At 41.0% G+C, this 9,698-nt stretch overlaps 2 protein-coding genes across 3 annotated transcripts; both read right to left on the bottom strand.

The window, feature by feature from the left end:
* Nucleotides 1–138: 138 nt before the first annotated feature.
* saga (S-antigen; retina and pineal gland (arrestin) a) lies at nucleotides 139–4,726 on the bottom strand. 2 transcript variants are annotated; one of them, XM_076294411.1, is made up of 15 exons: nucleotides 4,679–4,726; nucleotides 4,497–4,557; nucleotides 4,260–4,304; nucleotides 3,849–4,048; nucleotides 3,605–3,664; nucleotides 3,308–3,375; nucleotides 3,042–3,177; nucleotides 2,607–2,691; nucleotides 2,434–2,506; nucleotides 2,048–2,185; nucleotides 1,502–1,579; nucleotides 1,324–1,338; nucleotides 1,146–1,198; nucleotides 948–957; nucleotides 139–645 (listed from the first exon to the last, which is right to left on the bottom strand). In XM_076294411.1, exons 1-15 carry the CDS (start codon nucleotides 4,724–4,726, stop codon nucleotides 543–545), a joined length of 1,173 nt encoding a protein of 390 aa, XP_076150526.1. In that variant the 3' UTR covers nucleotides 139–542. The 2 variants fall into 2 exon arrangements, with proteins under 2 accessions (XP_076150526.1, XP_076150525.1); XM_076294410.1 differs by lacking the exon at nucleotides 948–957 and having other exon boundaries at nucleotides 1,142–1,198.
* A 1,432-nt stretch (nucleotides 4,727–6,158) lies between these two features.
* Nucleotides 6,159–8,674, bottom strand: cldn15la (claudin 15-like a). Its single transcript, XM_076294421.1, has 5 exons — nucleotides 8,458–8,674; nucleotides 7,137–7,301; nucleotides 6,936–7,017; nucleotides 6,678–6,794; nucleotides 6,159–6,479 (listed from the first exon to the last, which is right to left on the bottom strand). Exons 1-5 carry the CDS (start codon nucleotides 8,672–8,674, stop codon nucleotides 6,407–6,409), a joined length of 654 nt encoding a protein of 217 aa, XP_076150536.1. The 3' UTR covers nucleotides 6,159–6,406.
* Nucleotides 8,675–9,698: the final 1,024 nt, after the last annotated feature.

Genomic DNA, 9,698 nt, shown 5'->3' with positions numbered 1-9,698 from the left:
GAAATTGAAATGTACTGTACAGTAGTTTCTTTTGTTTTGTTTGTTTTGTTTTACTATTGTGCCATTGTGTATAGATTGTATACATTGTGTACAAACTTTCTGAAATAAACCACTAAAGAAGATTATACCAAGTCCTGAGTGTCTTTATTGAGGTGTTCTTTCTGTGATATGAACTGCCCACCAATATATGAACAATATGATGAATAACCATATTAACCTAATATGCCAAATCTCTAGTTTGACAAATACCTATCATCTACTGCCTACACATAAATCCACTTTATTTGCATTCCAAGTACAAGAACAGATACAAAGAATTAGGTTGATAGCGGGACAGTTCTTTTTTTACAATGACCCCTGGTGGTCACTCAATGCCAACACACAAGGTGCACAAAAACATCTACAGTCAACAGAGAAGCAGGTGTAAATATTCCAGGATATGCCTTTCAGTATGTCACAGTGACCACCTGAGACATTTCAGCACGGCTCTGACCCAGGTTGCCTTCGCTCCCTCATCACAGATGTCTCCTGCACGTCCCAGTCTAGGATGCCTCCTCCTCCACGTTGGCCTGCTCCTCGTCCTCAACCATGCCCCTCAGATAAGTGCGTTTGAACTCCTCAAACACCATTTCCTCCTCCGCCTCACTGTGCATTGGAGAGGGGAAACAGGAGATCAGAGCAAGCACAAAAGCGGTCAGTCAGTTGTTTAGATGAGTGAGAAGATAAGCTCATATTAAAGCTAACTAAAGGAGTGTGAGAAGGATTATAGAGAAGAGTTCAAGCAAAGGTAGATTAGGGCCCAGGCAATAAAATGATAGTTGTAATAGAGCTTCTCTCAGGGGCCCAACAGATTACACAATATCTCATTGTCTGCTAGGGATGTGTCTATGCAACAGTGAATGTATCTCATGAAAAGAGAGAACATCCTTTCACAAACAACTACCTACCTATCTTTCACTTCAGGGCGCATGAGGGGAAAAAGTAAATGACATGTAAAATTAAACTCTTCAGCACAAATATTTGTTGTCACACATACTTTCAGTGTTAACATGCATACCAGCAAGAACAGACACAGACATAGGCAGTTACAGACAGACACACACACACACACACACACACACACACACACACACACACACACACACCTGCATCAGGTTTTGGGTGCATCAACCGAAATGGAAGCTCTACCCCAACCTCACTGAAAAAAAATGACAAAACACAGTCAATGTAAATATTAAAGTTATCACACAGAAATCTAACCTTTAAAATAATGAATCTACAAAGCAACCGTACCACCATGCCAAAAAATAGAAAAAAACTCACCTGGACCCCAACATCCTGTTAAAGATAATGAAATGAAAATAACATTATTTGTCAGGAAAATCGATAAAAGTACACCAGCACACAGATAGCACAAGCAATCAATCACACTCACAGACACATACATACACAGGTAATATAATGCTAGTCTGTCTAACTAAACCAACCATAGTGAACCTACCCTCCAACGATGAGCTTTACCATAATTCGATAGGACACCAGAATGCCCAGCACCTCTTTCAGCACCCCCGGTTTAAAACTGCAGGAAGAGACACAACAGTCTGTTACTGAACACACAACACCTGCAAGGTGCCCTGTGGATAGTCAAACAGCCCTGGGCTAGTTTTACAAATTAGCACACAGCATCCAATGATACTCAACTGAACTCACTAAACCTGTCAAGAGACACAACAAGAACCCTGGAGCTGTTTGTATAGAAGCCAAAATGACAATCCAGTATTCCATGCACAGAGGCCTTGTTTGTTCACATAAAACACTGATAAACATCTCTTGCACCTCACCATATGTAATATATAGGTATATTCATATAGGTGGTATATCCATGCCTCTGTTCCTAGGTATTGCCTTTTGCCTCTCACTCATTCATGGAGGAATGCTGACTCCATGGAGGGTGTGTCTGCTGTTGGCCCTGTGCTGGCCTCTGGGTGTGTCTGGGCAGTGCTGTGACGCGCTGGAGAATTCGGGCGTGACTGAACTGCACACTCACTAGCTGGAGGAGGCCAGGTTGGTGTCCTCGTGCTTCAGCTTGCCGTCCAGAGCAATGCCCCGCCGCTCGCGGTTGTGAGCCAGCAGAGGGAGCAGGCTATAGACCTTGTCCAGGCTGCCACCAGCATCCACTGAGTCTCTGAACAGGTCCACAAACCAAGACATCAGAAACATGAGGGACAGTACACTCAAGTTATTAACTGTTGTATTTTTCACTTTTATGAACTGCATCTATTTCAAAATTCTCGCTGTATTCACATTTGAAAACTTAAAACATCACATATATGTATAGAAACGCTCTTAACTACTGGAACTTGACTTCTTAAACAGCTATAATGCATAATGCATTACTAATGACATATTATAAGTCATACTGCACATACATACCCACTGTCCTCAATAGCAACTGACTTCACATAGTTGTCATTGGAGTAAAGCACCACAGTGGCAATCTGGTCCACTACAGACAACAGACATAAAAAATGACATTCTGGCTATGATTGCAATCAGAATTAAAGTCAATATAAAAGTATCAGGTTAGACATGCAGCCTCTTTTTACCTGAAATAATAACATTCCTCACATTTTTATTGGAGGTGTTGTTGATTTTCACATGGACATTTATTGGCTGTCCATGATAGTACGTCTGTTGGCAAGATGGTGACATTAATTAGAGATGTGATCACATTTTTTTATTCAATCCAATTCAACAGTCTCTAACCACCTCTCTAACCACATTTCTTTTCTGTAGGTACGATCAATTTTTTTTTCCATTATGCCCACCTATATCTTGCTACCACATCTTTGAAAAGAGTTTGCAAGATTACATAGGGATATTGTATCTGTTATGATGTTTTATTGCAACAGCAAAATTATTCAGTGTTTGTATTGTCTTTATGAACCTGAATAATGCTGAAAGGTCAGTAAACTCTTTCAAAGACTGTTTGAATAATAGCTGTGGATTTGACACTCATTACTGCAGGAGGAGCCACTTACCTGTTTGTCCAGGCTGGCCTCCAGGTGAAGAGGTTTGTCCGACATGACAAAGTCCCGGGTGGTGGACACCGAGGGCGCTGGACCGTCCTGCTCTGGGGCGTACTGCACCTTACGGATAGCCAGAGTGACTGTGCTCCTGTGAGAGAGTTAGCAGAGGGCAACGGCTTAAGAGACAGTTGAGAGAGCTGGGTCAGAAGAGCCGAGTCTACGGCCCCCTGGGGACAAAGAGCGATTGAAGAGGTTTGGGTCTTTGTCTCTTTACTGACCTTTTCCGGACTTTGGCATCCTGGTTCTCGGCACTGAAAGCTTTCACCTCAAACTCTACAGCACAGTGCTGATAGGGGGGAAATCAACATTGAGCAGAAGGGTTCATGTAGGCACATAATGTTAATATACAGGTTAATATACATGTTAATGCCATTGTCGTGCTGAGGTTAAAGTTTTATCAGATATTTAACTTTAAACACTACAGTTATAAGTAGAAAGTTATCCAGCAGAAATCCTAAGCATTTATTTCCCATACAAGGTAGAGAAATGTCTGTGGTGATTACTCCTGCTCTTACCTTCCCAACATCTTTGGGAGAAGGCTGCAATCCAACTGAGCAGGGTAGGTTATCAGGAAACTGTAAACAAACACAATAAAAACATAAATGAAACATGAAATATACAGGCTTAGAGTTTCATGGAAAGAATGTTTTATTCAAACTGTTCCCCTTCATTAAGTTAAATTCATATGTGAGCATGAAGCATTATGTCGATATGCATAGTAAAATAAACTTTGTTCATAAGATTATTTACTGTGCTTACCTCAAAGAAGAAGGGGTAGGCGTTGTCCCCGAGTTTCTTTAGGATCCTGTTCTGCAACTTGGTCAGTATCGTCTGCTCCTTGTCCTGCAGGGCCGGGTACACCTGACGTGTGGATATGAAGATGTCCCGGCGGAACGCTATCCCCATCACATCCATGTCATCCCGGCCATAGCGGAAAGTGCAGGACAGAGTGACGAACACTGAGGGGCGCCAGAGAGAAAAATGGTCAGTATTTATGTGTGAGGACACTTGTCTCATAAAGAGTAACATAGTAAAGGAGTGACTGCCATGCTCACATTCTATTGCATTACATTGTGTTGTCAGGATTAAATTCAGTGTAAATACTGAAAAGAACCAAGTCAAGCATGGTTAAGATGGCAGAAATGGTTAATGTGAGTGAGAAGCACAAACCTTTCTTGCCCTGCAGCACCTCAGGATCAACCAGAATAACACCATCTAGTTGGGGAAGATGAGAACAGCCAGGTTAACATACCTTAAGGGACTGACCCTACATACTGGAGAAGGTGAAAATATATGTATTTAAACAATTTTTTTCTTATGACAATTTTAACAATCTTCTGATTTAACAAAAATCGGATGACATTTGTTGATGTACTTATCCGTGATGGAATGAGTTTTTTAACTCACCCACAACTTCTATGGAGTCAATGCGATCAACAAAGTCCCTCTTCCCCATGTACACGCCAACCTATTTACAAAAGACACCAAAAGATTCAATAATGTTTAGCGTATAGGTCTATCTTACATGGCAACATTTAAAAACATAAACCACTCTTCTTAAGAATCAATAGCCAGTCAAGAATACCAACCGACTTGTCCTTGGAAATCTTCTTGAAGATGACATGGCTGGAGCTCATTTTGGTGAACTGGAGGGTCTGAAGTCTAAAAGAGAAATAAAACTACACATTCAGTTTCATGTTGTTAAAGGCAGAAGCCATCCTGCTCCAGACACTTAAGCTACCCATGGCCAGTACATAAGGTAGAGCCATTTAAGAACCCAAAGACATCTAAGGGTCCTGAGTATGGCATCAATCACTGCATTGTTACTGAGGCACAATCCCACTGACCTGAGTTAGAGGAGGACCAACTGTGAGAGGTGTGGACAGGAACAGAGGTGCTCCCTGCTATTTGTACCCGGCTTGCCCAACTGTCACTTTTAACCAATCGGGTCGACCCCTTCTTCAGACGACACAACGGTACCCTTCCCTCACCAGACGGTCTGCAGGTCACTGTCACGTAATGTCGCCTGCCTGCTGTATTTGGCTGAGCGGATTGAGACGGTTCCCTCTTACTCAGCACTAGTAGGAGATTACTGACCCTCAAGCACACGGATAAATGCTCTGCAGTCATGGCTGTCACGCGCCGGGCCCAGTGGTGAGCTGCCCTCATGTTCCACGCTGCCACATCCTCCCCAAGCGCCTGCTGCCCTACGCCAGCAGCAACAGGCATCGCATGCACACATGTGTCCCCTCGACTGGTGCATGTGATGGGATGGAAAGGCTCAGTATGCATACAGTCCTAAGTAAGGTAAAGGGACTCAAGGACTGACACCCAACAGAATGTGAGAAAGAGGGAGAGGTAGAACTGGAAGACTGGCAGAGAAATGCAGGAACTGGAACACAGGATTCTGTACGCAAAACTGCTGTATGAATGATACAGATAGGTAAAGGGAATTTCACATATCAAATCTCCATAGCAGTGGAATAGGCTACTCATTTTCAAACACTAGAGGATATTTGGGCTTCACTATCCTGTGAGAACACACTATAATTCACAACCAGGACAAGCCAAACATGAACCTTCTGATTACCCTTTGTCTGTTCTATTTCTAGAGCCATTTTGATGAACAGATTGATGCGCAGATACACAGATCCAATGATAGACTATTCAATATAAATCTATAGATGCCCAGACACATATAAGAAAAGACAGACAGACAGAGAGAAAGACAGACAGATATAAAATATATATAGAATTATGAATGTGTCAAGTTGTAATCCCTTCCTCCCACCGTCAGCAGTGTGGGAGGTCTGCTGGAGGATTATGGGACACTAGAGGAATGTCATAACATTATGTCAGTAGGAATTAATGGTCTATTCACGCATAGCTCTCAGTTGCTTCTCATAATCCACACAGATTGTACTGCATGTGCATGCTAATCAGTTTATTTGTCTGAAAGTGTTGTTCATTTAGACGTACGACACAGCATGTATTACAATATTTTATTTAATTATTATTTTTTTGTTTTGTTTAAACCAGTTGAAAATTAGTTGGAATTGTGGTCAGAAATACAATACAATGTTTAAAAAACACAGATTTACTACAATAAAAAAACAACTGTTCCATTAACATGCACTTTTAAGACAATGCGATTCCAAAGCAATACAGATCATATTCAAGATGTCCATGGATTAGTGGCCTTCCTTTTTGCAACCTTTACATTGGAGGAATTTCTCAAAGCATGAGAGAATGGAAGTAGTTGACATTTGCAAACAAATAAACAACAGAGGAAGTAATGTGAATGTCATTGTAACGCCTCAGACATAGTTTGTTCTGGTTCCAGATTCAGACACAGCGGCTGACTTGTAGATCTTTGCTGCAGGGTAGCCTCTGTGAAGACACATTAGGAAAGTGAGATTTGGAAAGAAGATTTATAAATAGACACAGAATGAGGACCATCTTGAGAGACAAAATCCAAATGTAAAAACTTCCAAACAAATTTCCAAATGCCATAGCTAGCTAGGGATGAAGTATCATTAAGTGTATTGAAAGTATTGAAAGCACTGTTTCTGTAACAAAGAGACCCACCCTCCTCCTCCAGCTCCTCCAGATACTCTCTTGCAGGCGCAGCACATAATGGCTCCTCCAATTATGGCCAGGATGCCTCCAGCCCAGCCAATATACAGACCTGCACCTGGCTCAAACCTGCCACCAAACACGCAAACAGTCAGCGGACAAGGTTGATGCAAATTCTTGTGTAATTTACAATTACAAAATTTAAATGCGTGCGACATTATGACCGATCAAGTGTGCATGTATGTCTCTTCTTAAGTGTACACTACTCACTTGATGCCTCCATAGAATGGGTTGTTCCAGTCCTCAACAACACGAGCGGCATACCAGCTGATTGCCACCATGTCGCACACCCCTGCAGGAAAGCAAATGCAAATATTGAGATCGATCCCAGGTGGCCAGGGAACCTCGCTCTCCTTTCCTTGACACCTAACACTCTGTGGGCCAGCCAGGTGTGGTCAGTTTGGAACCCACCTGACAACACGAAGAGGATACCCCCGGTGGCGGCGATCTTGGCCTTGCCCTGCTCAGTGGTGCTGCCCAGCTTGATGCACTTCAGCCCCATGACAGACAGAATGATGGAAACCAGGGCCAGCAATAGGGAGACCACCATAAGAGCTCGGCACGCCTGGATATGACCTGAGAAAGGATATGCACCACAGACACAATTAGTAAACCCAAACTTTAAAAAAAGTCATATCAAGTGTTGATCAGACATTGGAAAACACTGTCTTAAATTCATTTAGTTTTTTAGAGTGTGGTGGCAGGTATTTTACTGGCTGATGCTGCGAAGAATAGAAGTGGGATTCAAGGTCAAATGGGTGTATACTGAGGGGTGATTGTTTTATTTGGTAAGCACAAAAGATTTACCCAAGAAATATATATTTTATTATGTTTAAGCAAATAGCTTTTAAAGTTTCAGGCAGAGAGTAATAGAAGACGGATGGTACACAGCACAATATGTTGACTTCTGAATCTAGTCAGAAATTTCATGTAATCACAAGGACACATTTTCACAATTTGGACAATCGGTTGTCTATTGGCTATATTTGCATCTAATTGTATAAACCTAAAGGTTTTTTTTAAAAATACTGTTTATATGGTTAACTGATGGAGAAAGTAACTCCAATATGAGCAGCTACTGATGGTTTTAGTTGAGATGATAGAGGAAGTCTAAAATAAGGTAAGATTGATTTTAGGATTTTTATTTTCATTTATTGTAAAAGTCAGTGTCTGCCTCAATAAAGACCAATAAAGCATACAACACAAAACAAATTTACAATAATTACTGTGAATGATCTGAATAAAAAAAAAATAGGACAGAAACACTTGAACTATTCTTGGCCATATTAGCTCTTTCCCATAGGCTACTATTTTTGATATATTGTAAATGATAAGGGTTTATCCTAATAAAATACGCTTTAACCTCATACGGTTCAATATTTTAGTATTTCATTTGTACATGTTCCGATGTTTATCATAAAATCCATGTCATAACCTATAGTCTATGGCACAAAATGGCGGCAAAAACCGTTAATGAATGTTCAAGAGATAATGCCCGCCTTTGGCAAACAGTCTTCAGTCCCAGCTAATAATCTTTACACTTTGAAACTGAAAGCTGGCAATGCCCTTCAAAACCAAATCTTAAATAGGTCAAATAGAAAAATTTTCTTATTTTTGAATCAAAATGTATTTTAAAGCTTAGCTTAATGCTTCTCATTAATTAATTAATTAATATCTTTTGTGAGCTCAATTTCAGATTTAAGTGTTCAGGTGACCCACTTCTGGCTCTTACCTGGCAGTGCCAACATAGACTCAAAGTCGCGACAGTTTGCCACACCAGAGCTGTCCTCAGCACAGGAATGCCACAGGTTCTCATACTGCCGATTGGAAATGATCACACTCCCGGAGAAAGAGGACACCTTCCAGTAGTCGTTGCCCAAAGCAGTCCCAACGATCAGCCAACTGGCCACACTCATGAAGAAGCCAACTGCCTCTAACGCCGTCGACATGGTTACAATGAAACAACAAAATCTGGTAGAGTTGTAGTTGTAGTGTACTCTCAAACTTGGAGAGAAAGATCCTCTAAAATATAAGTAGAAGGAAGTTCTTTGTTGAAGCCTTGTTGTCTGGTCAGTGCAAGCGGAGGCAGAACTGAGGAGATACGCAGTGCTCACTGTGTGATGTGTCTCTGTGAAGCAGCAGGACTTTACTCTTTCCTGGGGGTCATAAACTTGGTCCACACCCAAAGGCCCCTTTCCAAACTTGGTCATGATGACAAAGTCAGTGATGAAGGAGGGTGTGAAACTATTGGTCACCTGAGAGGATATGAAATACCATGTATATGTTTTTGTGCATACTGTATGTGTTTGTTCTGTGGAAAAGAGGCAATGATTCATATCCTATGGTATAAAATGATATATGTTAAAAAGGTGAAACTTGATGTTGCATTGATAAATGTATTTGGCAAACATGAACAGAACAACATAACAGAACTTAAAACATAAACATAAACAAATTTGACTTCCTGCTCAATCGCTGGCTGCATCAAGTATTGTAGGTCCTGAATTATTAGCAGACACTTTTGTCCTAAATAATGTAGTTTATAGTTTACTGTTGGAATAGGCAGCTAGCAAATTGTGAGGAGATGATTGCTGAATGTGACAAAAATGTATGTGCTCAAAATTGTGCATGATCGCTGACTGCTCAGATTATTTCCAGAGTGAAACTGAATGATGGTGACAGAGAGTGGGTCACTAAGATTGCACCATATTAAAAAGAAACTGAATTGACCTCGGCAAGGAAGTCTATGAGAGGGACTGCAATAAAGTGTCTGCCCTCCTTATTAGGTGTTATTTCCTATGTTGTTATGTTTTTGTGTCACTCACTCGCTAGGTTTTATTTATTTATTAGAAGATTCATGTCCAGTCCTGGTGCAATATTCTTAACAGCTAATTCAAAAGACATGAGCAAACATCGTTATTTATTTTCACTGTCATGAAAAGGTGTCATGACTTGAAGATTTCAAAGAGACAG

Source organism: Alosa pseudoharengus, unplaced genomic scaffold (genome assembly GCF_046254945.1).
Source record: "Alosa pseudoharengus isolate Yale_2024_CS ecotype anadromous, Long Island Sound unplaced genomic scaffold, YU_APseudo_1.1 YU_APseudo_1.1_scf_2, whole genome shotgun sequence".
Classification (NCBI taxonomy): Eukaryota; Metazoa; Chordata; class Actinopteri; order Clupeiformes; family Clupeidae; genus Alosa; species Alosa pseudoharengus.
This window is presented reverse-complemented; position numbering and strand designations above follow the sequence as displayed.